At 40.4% G+C, this 19,406-nt stretch overlaps 1 protein-coding gene and 1 long non-coding RNA gene across 4 annotated transcripts in view; one reads left to right on the forward strand and one right to left on the reverse strand.

Moving 5' to 3' along the window:
• Nucleotides 1–11,632, reverse strand: part of CNTRL (centriolin) — an 83,376-nt gene extending 71,744 nt beyond the window's left edge. For all 3 annotated transcript variants that reach the window (XM_054727016.1, XM_054727017.1, XM_008152130.3), the window contains exons 1-4: nt 11,534–11,632; nt 5,673–5,895; nt 3,477–3,607; nt 85–215 (exon numbers count right to left, since the gene is read on the reverse strand). In XM_054727016.1, the coding sequence (XP_054582991.1) occupies nt 85–215; nt 3,477–3,607; nt 5,673–5,868 (458 nt within the window). In that variant the 5' untranslated portion in view covers nt 5,869–5,895; nt 11,534–11,632. The remainder of the gene's footprint in view (nt 1–84; nt 216–3,476; nt 3,608–5,672; nt 5,896–11,533) is intronic.
• On the forward strand, nt 11,571–17,934 carry LOC129151611 (uncharacterized). The gene is made up of 3 exons (XR_008558251.1): nt 11,571–11,614; nt 15,820–15,943; nt 17,918–17,934. It is a non-coding gene; the product is annotated as an uncharacterized LOC129151611 (long non-coding RNA).
• Nucleotides 17,935–19,406: the final 1,472 nt, after the last annotated feature.

A 19,406-nucleotide genomic window follows, 5' to 3' on the forward strand; every position in this document is an offset into this window, starting at 1 on the left:
CTTTCAGTAATGTGGGCAGCATTAATCTACCTCTTTAACAAAGAAAATGACCCTGCAATGCTACCTAAAGAAGTACTTACTTACCAGATCTTGTTATATGATAAGTTGAGTTCACGTAATTTTAACAGCTTATCCAACTTTTCAATCTTCCCTATTAGATTATGGCTGAGATTCAGTACTTCAAGTTTAACACATTTTTCCAAATTTTCGATATACTAATTGAAAACAAATGGATACTTTATACAACAGATGCCCTGACATAAGCACAACATATAAATACATGTATCAGAGGCTATTTTGATCAGTCATAAGAGAATAATACACCCTAACTGCTGTCCTGCACAAGGTCTTGGAGGGGCTCTCCTGACCAGGTGTATCAGCTCTCTTCAAGCCCACAAACTCTACAAGTGGAAAACATTACCTATATACTAAGAAGTCCAAGACTATCCAACAAGAATTCCCCACCTCAACTTAACTTTTTCCTCCATCTTAACTTTTTCATGCTTCTCCCTCCCTCCTCTCCTTTCTTCAAAGTTCAACAAGGGACTTAGGCTCTTTCATAACCTTACCCAGCTCCTTTCCCCATACTCTTGCATCTTCAATCTCTTTCTCTCTCCTGGATCTTTCCCTCAAGTTTAAAAGCAGTCACTATTCAACAGATATTCATTACATACTTATTACATACCAGGTGTGGCACCAGGCAATGGATATACCAGTGAACTAGATAATTGCCTGGCTGTAGAAGCCTATGTTCAATATACTCAATCTCTTCTATATAAAACAGATCAGCTCAGACTGAACTTGTTTTCCTATCAAGGCATCATCTTATCTCTCATTTGCCACCATGTTCTCACAGAAATTATGTACATTTGCTCATTCTGCCTTCCATTCATTCTTATTCTATTGGTAAGGTAATGTATCTTATGCCCTTACTATGAATTCAAACAGTTCTCTCCAAGATCATTCATCCTTTACACAAATATTTATGAATATTTATTTGCCAGGAGCTGTTCAGGTACTGGAAATATGATGATGAATTAGAAAAGCAAGGTTATTATTTTCATTCACAGAGAAAGCCAATAAACAAATCAAAAATAAATAAAAATTTCAGAGAGTGAAGTATCGTAACAAGAAAATAAAGATAGCATGATGTGACAGAATACAAGGCACTAAGAGGACAGGGATTTCTTTTGTATTGTTGTTGGCAAATAATGGGTACTAAAATACTTGTTGACTGAAATAAGAGAGAGTGACTGAGGAGAAGTTGGCTAATTGTGATTGGGTGGTGAGAGAAGGCTTACAGAGGAAGTACACTGAGTTGAGACTTTAATAACAAGAAGCTAGGTGTGTGAACATACGGAGGCAGAGAAAAAAGATGCAAAGGCCCTGAAAAAATCAACTTGGTAGATTTGAGAAGTAGAAGGAAGGGCTTTTTAATTGCTAAATTCAAGTGACTTCTAAATTTTCACCCTATTTGACTGTCCTGTGATATTTCATATTATCCTTTCCTGCCTTCAGTTCTCGCCTGTTTGGCCTCTCCCCTGTTCTATGGTTCTCCTTCACTATTCTCCTCTTAATCCTAGGCATTCTTCACACTAAACTCTAAATTCCCAGAGATTAGAAACTAAGCTTATTCACTTCTCTATGTACTCCCACATCCTAACATAATGCCTGACATAATAATCAGACAGTAAAGATTTACTAATTTGATATTTCATTTTTGCAACCTTTACACTATAGCATTTATTCTTTTTCCTTTTTAACTACACGAGTAAGACATAAATATATTCTAGTAAAAATTTCAGACAAAACAAAAAAAAGTTCTCATCAGGTTACCAGGCCCTTGTTAAAAAAAAAAAATCCCACTGTTCAAAGATAACACATATAGAAAAAAAGAATTTTAAAAAATATTTTGAGAACTTACTATATAAAATGTTTTAGAATTTTTTCTTTCATTAAATATGCTGTGGACATACTCCAACATTACTGCACAGAGCTCTAACTTATTTTTAAAGAAATTTGATAGTATTCCATTGTCTATCATTGCACCATAATTTATTTACTAGTAACCAATCCCCTATTGACGGACATTTGGTTATTTCCAATTTGTCTATTTTAAATAAAGTTTAATAAATGTAACTATATAGACGCTTTTGGATACATAGGCAAATAGTATCAAACAGAGTAGATATCAAAGAGAACTGCTGGGTTGGTGAATACAAACTCAGTTAAGTATAAACTCAATTGATGAATTTTATTTCACATTTCTTTGATATTAATAAAGTTGAACATATTTTCATGTTAATATTAGCCATTTATAATACTTTTGTGAATGCCTGTTCATATCCTTTGAACATTTTCCATTGAGTTATCTCTTACTGAATTGTAGGAGTCTTTATAGTATGTGGATATTGTTACATATGTTGAAAACACTACCTGCCAGTTTGTTTTCTTTTAACTTTTTATACAATATCTTTCATTAAACACAATTTTTTAATCTTTATGTGAGCTAAATCTGTCAATATTTTTCTTCATGATATTAGGGTTGGTATTTGCTTAGAAGAGCCTTCCCAACTCTAAGATTTTGTAATTTTTTCGCCTACATTCTTCTCTAGTACTTTCATAGCATTTTTGTTGACTTTTATTTTCATAAAGATCTTCAACCTTCTGGGATTAATTTTTGTGAGTAATATTGTAGGCATCTAAGTTTATATTTCTTAATTTAAAAATTAAGTTGTCTATTATAATGTGTTCATGTTGTACAGTTTACATGAATAAGAGATCAGCAATCTTTTTCAATCAGAAGCCAGACAGTAAATATTTTTGGCTTTGTGGGCACATAGTCTCTGTGACAACTACTTACCTCTACCACTGTAGTGTAAAAACAACCACAAACAACATGTAAGCATATGAGTGTGGTTATGTTCCAATAAAGTTTTATTTACAAAAGTGAGTAGCAAGCCTGATCTAGCACACTGTAGTACGCCAACTCCTTCTCTAGAGTCAATAATGTATAAGATAATAGGTACTTATGAATTTAATGATGTCATATACTTCTGATGTAGAAATTTCACTGGAAACAATAAAAGGTCTGCTACAGCCCTGTCCGGTTTGGCTCAGTGGATAGAGCATTGGCCTGCGGACTGAAGGGTCCCAGGTTCGATTCCAGTCAAGGGCATGTATCTTGGTTGTGGGCACATCCCCAGTGGGAGGTGTGCAGGAGGCAGCTGATCAATGTTTCTCTCCCATCGATGTTTCTAACTCTCTATCCCTCTCCCTTCCTCTCTGTAAAAAATCAATAAAATATATTTAAAAAATAATAAGTAAATAAAAATAAATAAATAAAAGGTCTGCTACAAATTAGGTGACATTAGGATGAGATGTTACTGTAAATCTAATATAATCTCTTTTTTTTCAGTTTTAAAGCACAGAAACATAAAAAATAATGCCTATGTTCAGAAATGTTGGTAACTTACCCTAAATTTCTTGCCACCATCTTTAGAAAGTGAAAGGTTCAGAGATTTTACCAAGGCCAAATTGTCCTGTTTAGTAAGTTTTTTTATAAGAGCCTCTGTAATGTATCGAACTCCTGCACGTGAACCAGCTTCTGAAATTACAAATACAGATCATTATCAGCAGAGGAAGACATGAATATTTTGAAAAACTAATTATTTTGATGTTAAATAACCAAAAAAATTTTAAGCCATTCAAATGCAAAAACATCTGGCGAGTTCTAATTGCAATACTTTAACAATATTTTACTTTATATAGCATTTCATAATAATGACAACAATAGTTATACCCTATACAGTGTGGAACAAAAATAGATTTAGAGTAATAATACAAGAATAAACTCTGTTTCAAATACTCACAACTGTAAATGTACTTTTGCCCCCACTCTGTATTAGCTGTGTACCAAGCATTGTGCTAAATGCTTTACATTTTAAAAATGTAATTTAGACAACAAATCTCTGAGATAGACATTACCATTCACATTTATTTTAAAAATTATAATTTGCTCAAAATCTTGCAACTAGCAATATGCAAATCCAGGACTTGAATCCTGGCAGATGAATCCAAAACTTACACCAGGCGTCCTCAAACTACGGCCCGCGGTCCACATGCAGGTGTTTTTGCCGTTTTGTTTTTTTACTTCAAAATAAGATATGTGCAGTGTGCATAGGAATTTGTTCAGTTTTTTTAAAACTATAGTCCGGCCCTCCAACGGTCTGAGGGACAGTGAACTGGGCCCCCGTTTAAAAAGTTTGAGGACCCCTGACTTACACTTTTAATCATATGCAGCACAGACGTTTTTAGTAATTAAAAAACACTGGCACTATTTATTGTTTGTTCCAATCTAAAGTTCAAAAACACTACATTCTTTTTTTTTTTTTTTTTTAACCCTCACCCAAAGACGCGTTCATAATTTTTAGAGAGAGAGAAACATCGATCGGTTGAATCCTGTACCCACCTGACCGGAGCCAGGGATTAAACCCACAACCTAGGTATGTGCCATGACCAGGAATCGAACCTTCGACCTTTTGGTGCAGAGGATAATGCTCCAACCAATTGAGCCACACCGGCCAGAGCAAAAAAAAAAATGCTTAAATTCTAAAAAAAATCCTCTTTTCCTATTTTTTTTTAATAGTGAGAAACTCAAATTTGTTGCTCTTTTAAATAAATAAGATCATATCATATTTTATACAGATTAAAGTACTAACATGATGGATAACACATCCTGCCCTAATACCTTTCTGGATATTGCCATCAGAGTTTATGTAAGCCATGTTACAGTTTACAAAACAATCATAAAAAAAATTGCCTCTTGGTTCTTTCTTTATGAGTCAGAAAAAAATTAATCCTGGGTTCAGATTCATGTTGTGTGCCAAAGACTCCCTTTGATTATTTAGCAAAGAAATGTAATATTAACTCATAAATAATCATGATTTTTTTCTGTAATTTGGCTATTCTAGGAAAGAAAATGACTAATATTCTAAAATATCAATCAAATGAGAAATAACAGTATACCAACTGATAGTAAGATATAATCTAAACTCAATGCGGATAATGTTTATTAATAAAAACGGATTACATATTCAGGTCAAGAGAGTTTGATGGTTCTGATTTAGTGACTTAGCAAATAAATTATAGTTTTCTTTCACATTTAATCAATTAAAGAGATTCTTAGAAAAAATCATCTATTTTTTCCCCAAACTAACAGAATGCTTTCAAGAAAAAAAAATAAAACCTTGGTGGAACATATATATGTCCACACATGGAAATCAGTCCATTCACAGATAAGCAGCTTGCCAATAAGCAGTTTGTGGATAGCCCAAGGGCAGATAACATGTTTATACGGAATTAAGGCACTCCATTCTGAAGTGAACCCCCCTAAGGAAAGGATGATGATAAATTTGGCAGATGAGCTTTAAGGCACTCTCCCACCAAAGGAAATAAAAGTTTTCTCTTTCTGAAACGCCCTTCTCTAACATCTTTCAGATATCTTCACCCTCACCCAGAAGCCTCCATCCTCCACAATGTCTGTCAATAAAAACAATAGGTCAAGTTAGTACCAGGATATATGTTACATTTGGACCCAAAATAGTTAAGTTCATTATTTTCCATCTCTATTTAAGAGTATGTGGTCAAATTCTTAGATTAGAAAGTGGTACCTCTACGGTCATGGTAGTCCAATAGTATAGTGTTTTCATCTGCAATCCCAACTTGCTCACACCACTGTCTTCCAGAATGAAAAGGTGGAGTCTCGGATCCGCCTAAAGGTGAAAGTGACCTAGATCTCATACTGGGCATAAGGGATGATGATGGCATCTTTGGCTTGGAAAAATTTTGTTGGGAACCTTTCCTCATTGCAAGCAGCCAAGTGTCCACCAAAACCTGTAAGAGTTTTCAGTATATTTAACAAGGTTAGTTTTTTAGAGATATCAAAACAAATTAATATATTTCTAGAATTTTCAAGACTACAAAGTTATAAACTCAGAAGCTATAGATACGAGGATCCACATTACGCTGACAAGAGCGTACACTATTCCAAACGTTGCTGATCATCTTGCCAGAAGGAAAGGAGACCTCCGTAAGGTCTTGTATTGACACATGCTCCAGCCAGAAGATTTACTTGTCATTTCTGTTCTCAATTTATTGGCCAGAACTAGTCACAAAGCCCCTTCTACCCGCAAGGTGTGCTAGAGTAGCAGTCACCAATCTTTCGGACCTCATGGACCACCAGTGGTCTGCGGACCACCAGTTGGCGACCACTGTCCTAGAGTATAGGAAGCTGAAAATATTTGGCAACTAACAGTACTTAATACTTATGAGCACACTCTCCTTCCTGAAACAGTTTCTTCCTCTGGCTTCTGAGATACCACACTCTCCAGGTATCATCCTGCCTCCCTGGCCACTCCTTAACCTCCTTTGCTGGCTTACACTCCTCTATTCAATCTTTAAATCTCAGAGTCCTCAAGTCTCTTTTAGTCTCTCTCTAATCACATTTTAAACAATCTAATACAACACCCATGGCTCCCAATGCCACCTGTCTACTAATATTTATATCTTCAATCCAACTTTTTTTTGAGTTCCAGACTTCTAATCCTAACTGCCTACTTGACACCTCACTGGCATAAATCCAACATGTCCAAATTGAATTTATCATTTCCCCACTTCTCCATTTTCCTCCAATCCTGTTCCTCCAGAGTTCCCTAAATAGTTAATAATGTCCATGGGAATAAGCCAGAAAATTTAATACCATAGCATCACTGAACTCATGATCTACTTTGAAGGAAGCAAAACCTGCTATATTTGTTTTTAAAGAGTGTTTATTTCACAGTTATATGGTACAATATGGCCAACAGCCTTGTTCCAGTAGCCCAGTCACTTTAAACTGCAAACTTTTATGTGTCTTTACTTTCTCTTTAATTTTTTTCATGTTAAAACTCCATATAAGTCAGAAAAGCTTCCCCCAATTCACATAACTGCTATTTATGACATAGTCACAAGGTTTTTGGTCCTGATTTCACAAGTGTAGTAAATACTTTTTATGTCTTACTAGAGGCCAGATGCACGAATTCATGCACCAGTGGGGTCCCTCAGCCTGGCCTGCGAGATCGGGTCGAAATCAGCTCTTTGACATTCCCTAAGGGGTCCCGGATTGTGAGAGGGTGCAGGCCAGGCTGAGGGGCCCCACTGGTGCATGACTGGGGCCAGGGAGGGACTGCGGGAGGGCTCCAGGACGTTTCCAGCCCCATCTTGCCCAGTCCCAATCGGCCGGACCCCAGCAGCAAGCTAACCCACCTGTCAGAGCTTCTGTCCCCTGGTGGTCAGTGCACATCATAGCAACTGGTCGACCGGTCGACTGTCTGCCCCTGGTGGTCAGTGCACATCATAACAAGCGGTTGAGCAGCCTTAGCATATCATTAGCGTATTATGCTTATTACGCTTTGATTGGTTGACCAGTTGACTGGACACTTAGTACATTAGGCTTTTATTATATAGGCTATTACACCATTCTGCCACAGAAAAAGTCTTAGTAATATTAATGATTCAGTGCTAAGCTGTATTGGTATTCGCTTTCTAAATAAAAATAATATACTCAAACTTGAGAAGATCTAAGAAGCATATGTTTTAAAGGTAAAATTTCATTTTTTCTTGAATTAAATGTAGTTTTTATCAGAGTAACAGATTAAAAAAATAAGAGTAACAGATTAAAAAATAAATAGTGGAGGGACAAGTCTCAGTTCCCATTTCTATATATCTTTCTCTATACCATAGTATGATAGAAATTTATAAAATTAAAATAATCGTGTATGCTACATGCTAAAAAAAATACACTTTATATGTTTTTAGTTTCTTAGTTAAAACAAGCACATCTTATTTTTATGCAGTGCAATTATTTTGTATCCTGCATCTTAATCTTTTCTCTTAATTCTTAAAATACTGAACCATCCTGAATTCCTCACATAACATCCTAGTGACCAAAAACCCTTTGGGTCTTACTAGACTATCATGAAGTCCTATATTACCTCTCCTGATAGAAAACTCTGCCTTACTCACTTACAGATATTAAAATAAAATTAGAATGGATTCCAGAAATCTAAATCAGCTCCTTCCTTTTATAAATTGTAATACGGAAAGATTAAGAGATGGTTTCAATGTCACAGTGCATTCCCAGATCTCCTCCCCGAGTTCCATAGCTCCCGCAGAGCCTGGACATTGAAATAACAGATATACGTATATTACAATCTCATAGTATAGCCAACTCACTGAACTGGGGATATACTGTGTTTGAAAATGGCTAGCATTATTTCAGAGGCTACTACCTGGAGATAGTAAATCTTGAACTACAACTTTAAAGGAGAGATGGGAGTGTTGCTTGGCCCTAAGATGTACTTTGCAAAAACATAAACAAAAACCAAGCAATAGAACAGAGAAGACAGAGCTGAGAGGTAGGGCTAGAGTGTGTGAAGAGGCAGGACAAAAAGAAAATAAAACCAAACAAAAATTCAGAACTGGAAACACATATTGAAGGCACTCAAGGTAGTCTGCAGAGCAAGAGAAAGCCACTGGAGTGATGTGATAATCAGAATCATATGGCAAGGCAACAAAACACTACTCATCGTGTCATTTTAAGACTCAGATACTTGCCCTGATCTAACAATCCCAACCTTCACAGCTTGGTAGAGAGTACACCTCCAACTCTATCCAGCCTTTCCTAACATTACTAATTTTCAATCTTCTACTCTGATCTTCTCTAAATGAGGCAGACCTCAATAATCCCCAAGCCTTCCATCTCTTCCCAGTCCACTCCAATATGCAGATATCCATGCCCATTTCTTGACCTCCATATCCCTCTCCACTACATCCCTTAGCCCTTTAATCACTTCTCATTACTTTCCCTACAATTCTACTTTATTCCATACCTTTGGACTCATTTAAATACGCTTACTCTTTAACTTTCTCTTGTCCTCATTCCCATTCCTCTCCAAAGTCTCTAATCCAGCTGCTCTTCTTTCCAAAGGCAATTGTCAAGATGCACAGCAGGATTTTATCTTCCTGTTATACATGGTCTCTGCCTCCCATCCTTCATCCCATTCTGATTGCTAAATTTCCCCATGAATTCTGTCCCAATTCTCTAACACTGTATTATTTTCCTGGGGGGGAGGGGGGTGCCTTCAGCCCAGCCTGCACCCTCTCCCATCCGGAACCCCTTGGGGGATGTCCGACTGCCGGTTTAGGCCCGATCCCGGGGTTTGACCCTAAACCAGCAGTTGGACATCCCTCTCATAATCCTGGACCGCTGGCTCCTAATTGCTCACCTGCCTGCCTGCCTGGTCGCCCCTAACTGCCCCCCCTGCCGGTCTGGTCACCACCAACTGCCCCCCCCACCAGCCTAGTTGCCCCTCACTCCCCCCCGCCCCCGCCAGCCTAATTGCCCCCAACTGCTGCCCCTGCTGGCCTGGTCACCTCTTACTGCCCCCCTGCCTACCTGGTCACCCCCAACTGCCCCTCCTGCCAGCCTGGTCGCCCCCAACTGCCCTCTCCCCCCACCAGCCTGGTTGCCCCTCACAGCCCCCCCCCCCGCCCCCCCCCGCCGGCCTGGTTGCCCCAAGCAGCCTGCTTGTTCAGTCGTTTGGTCATCCCTCACTAAACCCCCTGCCGGCCTGGTCACCCCATGCAGCCTGCTTGTTCAGTCATTTGGTCGTCCCTCACTAACCCCCCTGGTCATAGGCAGCCATCTTGTGAGGACGTGAGGGTTAATTTGCATATTACTTCTTTATTATATAGGAGGATAGCTCTTTTCAGTACTCTGCCTCAGCACTTTTATATCCATTCTGATTTCCCAAACTGCTCATATATATCATGATTTCCCAAAATGCTCATCCCAGCAAATATTCGGGCACCCTAATCCATTCCAATATTGACTTCTAATTATTTCCCTCCTCAAAGAAAATACTCAACCCCCACCTTATTCCTCTTCATCCCAATATAATTACATAGCTGCTTGCTTTTCCCTTTTAACACCCTGACTTCTGTGTCCTTCTCTAGTCTATTAACATCCTGAATTATCCTCTCACATCGCTCTCCACTCCACTCAGGTACCCTAAGACCCAAGCTTCCCACACCTTATTTATTTATTCAGTCATCCACCTTTATTGAGCAACTTTTTGCTCCATGACCTGTGATAGGCTCTAATAATAAAGAGCTGAGAAGACAGGGTTTCTACACTCAAGATGCACACCAGGATTCTATCTTCCTGTTATATATGGTCTCTGCACAAAATGGTCTCCTTTCTTTTTCTTTTTAATCCTCACCCGAGGATATTTTTCCATTGAATTTTTTAGAGAGAGTGGAAGGGAGGGTGAGAGACAGAGAGAAGCGTTGATGTGAGAGAGACATATCGATTTGTTGCCTCCGGCATGCTGGGGATTGAGCCTGCAACTGAGGTCCTTGCCCTTGACTGAGGGAATGGAACCCAGGAGCCTTTAGTCCTCAGGCCAATGCACTATGCACTGAGCCAAACTGGCTAGGGTGTGGTCTCCTTTATAGCACCTTCTAATTAGAATTAAATTATTATTATGAAACTACTATATTATTGCTTGTTTCTCCTTCTAGAGTTTAAGCGATGAGACAGCAGGGACTCTGTCTACTGTTTGGTGCACAATAAATACTTGTTGAATGAACGAAGGACTGTTCTAAGGACGCTAAAGACATTACCAAATTTAAATCCTTGCAGATACTGCTTAAGATCAGAATTATTAACCTCGTGTACAAGAAGCAGTGTATCATTAAGAATTAAGAGTGGATTCTGGAACTAAACAGCTTAAATTCAAATTCCATATTGTGTGAAATTAGGGAAATTACTTAAACTCTCTGATGCTTGGTTTCATCATTTTTAAAATGGGGATGGTAACCTCATACAAATTATTTTAAATTCTAAATGAGTTAACACATGGGAACAATTTAGAACTGAATCTGACATATACTGTACACTCAAAAGTAATTAGCAATTATTTTTGTACAAAAGAAAAAACATGCTCAGGAATTTAAGTCACAGACAGAGCCGGTTAAGTGATACATGAGGTGACACAATCAAGACTTGAACCAAGTTTTTACTTCAAAAATCACCCCTATATTAACCCTCCTCTTCACATTTCTTCCCAATATCCCAATTCTCATCTTTTCCATGTACTGTATTTCGCCTGGTACCATGACACTCGTCAGGACACCCAAACCATCCGTTATCCCTGGCACCCGGCACCCTCCCCCTCTCGGCGCCGGCGCCGCACACCCGGGCCCCCTATCCCCAACTATCCCGCACTCGCACTCCTGACCTCCCTCCCTTCCCAACCAAACATCCCGCCTTCATCCTCCGCCCCACGCCCTCCCCTCCTTCACATCCAATCCCAATCCCCAAGCACACGCCCCCGCCCCGAATCCATCCGGAACTGGTCCAGGCCTTCCCGCCTTGGCCGCCGGCCCCCCACCGTTCCGTCTGCATCCCGGAGAACTCCAGCGACCAGACCTGGCACTTAGTGCGGAGAAGCCAAGCCGAGCGGGCCCGTGGGACGAGGCCGGGCGGAGACGCGCCCGTCACTCCCTTCAGGTGCCTAGCGGCGCGGCGGCCATCTTGTTGTGTTGTGCCGGTTGCCTGGGGGCAGAGCGCGCGGCGTGGGCGGGGCCTGCCGCGACCACGCCCCTCCCCGTGCTGTTGGGGGGATTAGGGTGGGGCTTCCCGCCGCCAGTTCCGCCGTAGCTTCTGGCGCGAGAAGGCGTGGGGAATCCTTGCTCTTGTGCGGCGCCTGAGGGAGTTCAGGGTTCCTGCGGTGCCGCGGTCGACCTGAGGCGAAGCTGCAGACGCCTCACGCTGGGGCTCGGATACTCCTGGGCGGCTGGACGCCAGAGGACGACATTATGTCGAGACCAGCGTAGAGCTGTCGCCAAGTTCCCGCACTTCCGATGCTGGTCGTCTGGCCTAGAACGTGCGAGGCTGGCAGCTCGCTTCTCCGTGCAGCTTTTCTGAGGAAAATTCTCTTCAGGCGCCAACAGGCCAGAGGTGGCTGAACCGCGGAGCGAGCGCAGCTTGGGCTCCAGCTGTCGCCGCGGTTGCGGGAGCGAGACGAGCCTGGGAATCCGGGCAGCGACGATTCCTGTGAGCTGTGGAGAAGAGTCCTCTGGTTGGTGACAGGAAAGCAAAAGCGAGAAGCGTTTTGAGGAAACGTTGGTTGGGTCTTTTCTAAAAGTGCTGATTTCACCATATATCCAACAGATTAAGAGACTAGCACATACTGTCCTGGGTCAGGGGAATAGTGAATTTTTTTTAAAAAAACGTTATCACCAAGGACACCTGCTTCCACTCCAGCCTTTCATTTTTTTAAGCTTGTACCCTGGACCATGTCACCCTCAGAGTCTGCACCATCTCCAGAAATCTCCAATACAGTCACTACCTCTCTTTTCCCATAATCCTAAAATCTTAATAGCTTGCTTGCCCAAAGGATCCCCATCCCCAACCCCCTTCCCTCTGGCAATCACCATACCAAAAAGAAAAAAAAAAAAAGCACACACACACACACACACACACACAAAACATTTTTAATTTCTACAAAAGGGAAAGCTCTTCTATTCAAATGATTTCCTGCTAATATAGGTGAAATGACCTAATTAGGAAATCACCATTTTACAGCCCTCGATATATTTGATTCGGACTAGGATTATCAATAGATATTAAACCCGTTACTAGTGAAATATAGTTGGTAAATAAGATATTCTCTTGCTCTCAAAATATTACCTCACAGATTACTTATTAATTACAAAAGGAAAAGTGCCTTTACAAAGGGAACTGAGAGAACTAAATAACTCTTATTTTTTTAATCCTTCCCGAAAGGATTTACTATCATTACTTTCCTTTTGTAACAATAGTAAAGATATTATCCAAAAGGGAACAAATTCAAAATAGCATCAGGAAGGGAAGTGAACTAGAGACAAATTTCTAGAAGAGGTAAGATGAGTTTGTATTGGCAGGTAAATGATGAAGAAGGTTCTGTCTACAATTGGAGATAGCCATGATGGATGTGGGAGACAGAGAAAAGCTTACTATTCCCCTGCCTACTCAATACCACCTCATCGGCATTTTAAAGGCAACTCAAGTTCAACATGTCCAAACTAAACTTACCGCTGTCTCTTCCCCCAAACAAAACTGCTCCTCCTCCTCCAATATATCCTATCTCAGCAAAAATATCTCATATCATTAATTACTTAAGCCAGAGACCTGGAGTCATCCTTGACTCTTCCTATTGGGCACAACCAATCACCAAGTCCTGCTGCTCAAACAGGACTATTGTCAATTCCCACTTCTCCATTCTGCCATGTTGTCTGGACATGCTGTCTTCACTTCCTTACATCTCAACCCTCTCTAGTCTGGCTTGTCTCCACTGCTACATTATCAAGAGCACCATAATACAATTATCACCATGATCAACTCATTTTCGTGTAATCCCCATTCCCAGTTCCAGCTCCAGTCAATCACTATCTACTCTGTTTCTATAGATTTGCCTTTTTTGGACATTTATTCAACATGGTTCAAATTTACCCAAGCTGGTTTAATAAAGAAGCAAAATACAGAAATTTAAGAAAACAGGGTTAAAAAATTAAAGGGATAATAAATTATCCAGAGATGAAACTAGATAAGGGACCAAGACTATATTTTCATCTTGTACTGGGACCCTCAAATTGTATAGATGGCCCTGGCTACTTCTTTCTTTGTGATTCTGGCCTTTTTTTTTTTTCTCCTTTCCTTCCTTCTGTCTTCCTCCCTCCTTCCTTCCATCCTTTCTTCTTTTTAATCCTTTCTGATCATCAGTTTCTGTCTAATAATAATGATGCAAAATCATGCCAACCAACATCAAGTGGCCTCTGCTGTGGGCAATCATTTTATGTATTTATTTTCTTTCTATCTAACTTCCATAAAGATATCCATGAAGCATTTGGGGGGTAGGGAGTGTGAATAAGGGAAAAGAAAATTATATAAAGTTGAGGAACCTGATCAGTGATTTTGGGGGGGAAAATCCACTGAAAAAAGTTTTTTATCTGTTTTTATTTCCTATTAATGACTTTTTCATGTTTACAGGCAGAAATAACAGAGTTGATAAAGTAGGAAAGACAAGATGCTAGAAAGAATAAGCCTAAGAACTTCTTACATGTTTATATGATTTTCAGTGCTCAGGGATATCACATTTCACCATTCCTGTGAAGAAGGCAAGGCAGGTGTTGTTATCTCCAGGAAATAAAGAAGCTAATTCCCAGAAGAGACATAAAATGGGAAGTCAGGACTTATCATGGAAAGGCAGCACCAATTATTCCAGCTTGCTTTGGGGTGCTGTTAAATTATGAGCAGCAGGTGGTGCTTTCAAGTAGGCCTATCAGCCGGCTGTTCTCTATGAACTTAAAGTACACTTGCAAATTAAAGTATGAGTATTGATGACCAAGGAGGAGCAAATGCCCAGTAGTGGTGGGAGTGAATGCAAGGGCTTTCGTGAAAGTTATATCTTTAATGTAACAGCTATACTAGTGTTCATGTTAACTATTGCTGTGTAAAAAAAAAAAAAATTACCTCTATACTTAATGGGCTAAAACAACAACAAACATTAATTTATTTTCAACAGTTTTTATGGGCAGGAATCCAGGAAGGACTTAGCTAGGTTATTTTGCCTTGGGTTCTCTCATGATTTTTCAATCAAGATGTTAGCTGGGCCGTGGTCACTGAGAGGCATGACTGGGTTTGGAGGGTGTACCTCCACAGTGGCTTGCTCACAAGCTCTGGGCAGGAGGCCTCCAAGGTCTTTCAACATAGGCCTCTCCCTAGGCTTCTTGAATGTCCTTACTACATGGTGACTGGTTTCCCTCAGAGCAGGCAACCAAGAGAGAGCAAGGAGGGAACAGCAATGTCTTATGTGCCCTAACCTCACAAGTCACACACCTTCATATTTGCTTTATCCTATTGATCAAATAGACCAACCATAATACAATATAGGAGGGGATCATACAAAGACATGAATATCAGGGAGGTCAGGACATGAGGGCCATCTTGGAGACTGGCTATCACATATAGCCACTGGGTCAGTAGATATGTATGGATGAGTAGTAATTAGAATTAGATAAGATAACTCAGGTTGAACAAGAAGTGAGAGTATCTGAAAAAGTGTGGGATATTGGAGCCAAAGAGGGAGTTAATGGGCCCTGCTTAATCTTTTAGAGGGTGTAGGATATAGAAAGGACAGCTTCAGTGAGGTTATAAAAGTGAGAGATAAAGGGACGGTGGGCACTTTCTTTCATTTTTGTCACTTTGCTTTCTCTGAAGAAAATGTGCTTAACTGCATTCCATCATGAATACTTGATTTTCTATTTTTATCTTGTTATTTTCCACTTCCTTCACACCCTCTACTCAGAAATCCTCTTCTATTCCATTACTGATTTAGTAATCTGAAGTGGCCTTTTGGGACATGCTATTCCAAACCACTACTCTGGTGACTTACAAGAATAGTTTGGGCAACAACTTTCTTCTTTATGATTCTTTAGTTACCATTTGGGACTTAAAAATACAAATCCATCCATCCTTAGCTCTGAACCACTGTGTTCTCAGGATTTTCCCTTTAGCCTTTTCAAATAATTCCCCAATCTGCCATTTGTCGGGTTGTCACTTTAGCCAGTCTTACCCCAGCACTTTGTGAGGAAGAGAGAACCAGACATAAGTCAGACTAAGTTCTTCACTTACATAACACTTATTCCCTTCTTGTACCTTTGAACCTTTGCCAGAATGCACAATAGTATACTATAAAGAAGAATCAAAATATGTGGACCAGGCTATAAATTCTTCAAGAGTCTTTAAAATGGAAAATCAAGTACAGACAAAATAGCTGGAGAAGGTGTCAAAGAGAAGGTAAGACTACAGCCTGGTTTGGTATCTCTCCCTCTTTTCCCTACTGATCCCAGCATAACTCCCCATCTCTACAATTTACTAGATGTGTGCCCTGAGACAAGTCACTATATTTCTCTGAGCCTCAGTTTCTTCCTCAGTCACACAAGAGTAATAACACCCTTCAGAGTGGTTGTAAAGATTAGGGACAATTTATGAAAGTTAATTATTGCAATAACTGATACATGTTAGGAGTTAGGATACAATGTGTTGTCATTATTTGGATAAGCTCTGCAGAAGTTGGGAAAATGTCCTCTATGTCTGAATCCGTATAGCATCTATTAAAATGCACTGGAGTTTGTAGGTCATGTTACGATAATGAATTACTACAATTCCAGGGAAGTAAGAAAATGCCTCAACAACATCTTACATAACAGTCAGAGTGAGGAGGAGCTTTCTGAGCAAAGACCTTTTATAGCTTATGAGATAAAGAGGTAGAGTACACATAATCTGCTAACGGCAATCAATGCCATAAACAAGAGAAAACCATCTGAAAAGGATCTGGTCTATGGGAACCTTTTTGTGCTCCTTTGCTCACTAAGAATGTTAGGATGTAGCAATTAGATGGACTCTTAAGAGGTCAGTCATCAAATCCCAGACTTTTAATTGACAGCAAACAAACAAAGTGGAGGCAAAATTCTTCTGGGCTCAATGATAAAGACATTCTTTCATCCTGTCCTGGCAAAGTGGCTCAGTTGGTTGGAGCATCATCCTGTACACCAAAGGTTGTGGATTCAATTCCCAGTCAGGGTTCAATCTAGGTTGCCGGTTCAATCCCCGTTGGGGCACATACAGGAGGCAACTTATCGATTTCTCTCCCGAAGAGTAAAACTGAATTAAATACAGATTTCTATGATCCAATTTACATATTAAAAATAAAGAGTAGACAGCCCTCGCAGATGTGGTTCAGTTGGTTGTGCGTCCTCCTGTGCTACAAAAGGTTGCCAGTTCAATTCCTGATCAGGGCACATGTGCCCGTAGTTGCTGCTTGATCCCTGGTAGGGGGTGTGCAGTAGGCAGCTGATTAATGTTTTGCTCTCACATTGATGTTTCTCTCTCCCTCTCCCATTCTCTTTCTCTAAAAGTCAATTAAAATATTTTTTTAAAAATAAAGAGTAGACGATTATTAATATGCCTTAAACCAGTCATAATAATAGTGAACATTTTCATATTTGTGCTATTTCAGGTTCAAGTTCAGAGCCAAAGACTTTGTACATGTTTCATTTCATTCTCCCATCAGCGCTATGAGGCATTTTATTATTTGATTTCACAGATGATGAAAGGGAGGTTCCAAGGTTTCATTAAGTTGACCAAGATCACATAGCTAGTTAGATAGAGCCAGAATCTGAATTCAAGTTTCCTCACTCCAAAACATACTTTTAAAAAAATGTAATATTTCAAACTTTTAGAAAAGTACAGCAACTGACCTATCAAATACTAGTATATCTACCACTAAACTCTACTGAATTATTTTTGAGATAGTGCTATACTGACTTCAGATGTTCCTTGAAAACAAAAGGTGATGGATCCGAAGCACCCTATAAACCTGCTTCCTACCCCCATAGTCTGCTTCTCTTCCCATACAAAATTATCCTGACTTAGTATTTGCTTTCCACCATCATATGTGTATGCTATTACTACCAGTGAAAATGTCTGTAGACAGTAACATTGCTCTATATGTTTTTAAACTTATAGAAATGTTGTTATGCTCTTTGTGTCATTCTGCAAGCTGGTTTTATCAACCAACATTGCCTTCCATTTTATTCATATAAAGTAATGTATGTGTCATTTTTCTGTTGCTTTAAGTTTCTGCCAAATTTTTCTTATCACAAATAATGCTACAGCGAGCATTTCTATACTAGTCTTTTTAGGCATACGTGTAAAAGTTTATCTGGAGTACATATCTGGAGTATTCACTTTTCCATTATCCTCTACCAGGACTCATGCAGTCTGTGAATTCCCTATTTGATGTTGAGATACCAGGGTCTTGGATGTGAGATATAGATACAGGATTGTGAAGAAACAGGGGCTTTTAGAGGACTTTGTGTTGATAGCCCAAATCACTTGGAAGAGGAATTTTAATTTGCAGCTAAAGCAGTGGATCTTGGGCACAAGATGAAAAGAGATTGGTTTCTCCTTTGGCCTGCAACTAACAAACTAATTTTAAGCTTGATTTGGAGTTATTGATAGAGTGAAGTAATAGGGAATGGTCCAAGTAAAATAAGATCATTGGAACAAGTTGTTTGGTGCTTTAAGTCAATGTTTTTAAACCAGGGGTCCAGGGACCCCAGGTTTCCCATTGATCTACAAAGGTCCAGCTGGGGGTACATGTCAGGGAGACAGGCAGACACCAGGGCCACCCCACACTGACACACTTTTACTTTATACATTAGACTTAGTGTAAGATTTTGTTTCAATAAACTTTTTGTAGCTCAATGTCTTTTTTTTTAAATATATTTTATTGATATTTTACAGAGAGGAAGGGAGAGGGATAGAGAGCTAGAAATACCGATGAGAGAGAAACATTGACCAGCTGCCTCCTGCACAACCCCCACTGGGGATGTGCCCGCAACCAAGGTACATGCCCTTGACCGGAATCGAACCTGGGACCTTTCAGTCTGCAGGCCGACGCTCTATCCACTGAGCCAAACCGGTTTCGGCAGCTCAATGTCTTTTAAAAATTGTATAAATACATAGGAAGACAAGCAACTGAGAGATATCCTACCTAATAAGAGAGTAATATGCTAATTGACCGTACCTTCGCTATGCCCACAGCCAATCAGAGTGATATGCAAATTAACCCAGCAAAGATGGCGGCCCCCACACGCTGCCACGCCCCCCATCACTGAGGGACCCAGGCGGCGTCTGGCGGTGCGGGTCGGGGGTGATCGCTGAGAGGGACCCTGTGGCTGGCGGCGTGGGGTGATCACTTCGCTGAGAAGGTCCCGGGCAGCCGGCAGCACGGGGCAGGGGTGATTGCTGAGAGGAACACGGGCGCCTGGTGGCACGGGGCGGGGGCGATCGCTGAGAAGGGACCAGGGCTGCTGGCAGCGCTGGGCGGGGGCGATTGCTGAGAGGGACCCAGGCGGCCTGTGGCACGGGACTGGGCAGCGGCAGCGCCCGCCCCGCGCCGCTGGCCGCCGCAGCTCCCATTGCGATCGCTGAGAGGAAAATTGGTGCTGGCAGCCAGGTGAAGGAAGGTCTATTGCACATATCTTCATGCAACGGGCCACTAGTATACTTATAAGGCTCCACAACTGGACATAGTTTGTGCCCCCAATTCCCTTTCATGTGGTGTTATGGTCAAGCACTAAGTAGTCTGTGTTCTGCAGTGCTGGTAGCAGCAATCCATATCTAAACCATGTTTCTGATGACATGCCAAATTAAGGATATAAATAGGTTAATCATAGTAGTAATAGTATTTGGT

The sequence above is a fragment of the Eptesicus fuscus genome, chromosome 15, assembly GCF_027574615.1.
Source record: "Eptesicus fuscus isolate TK198812 chromosome 15, DD_ASM_mEF_20220401, whole genome shotgun sequence".
Classification (NCBI taxonomy): Eukaryota; Metazoa; Chordata; class Mammalia; order Chiroptera; family Vespertilionidae; genus Eptesicus; species Eptesicus fuscus.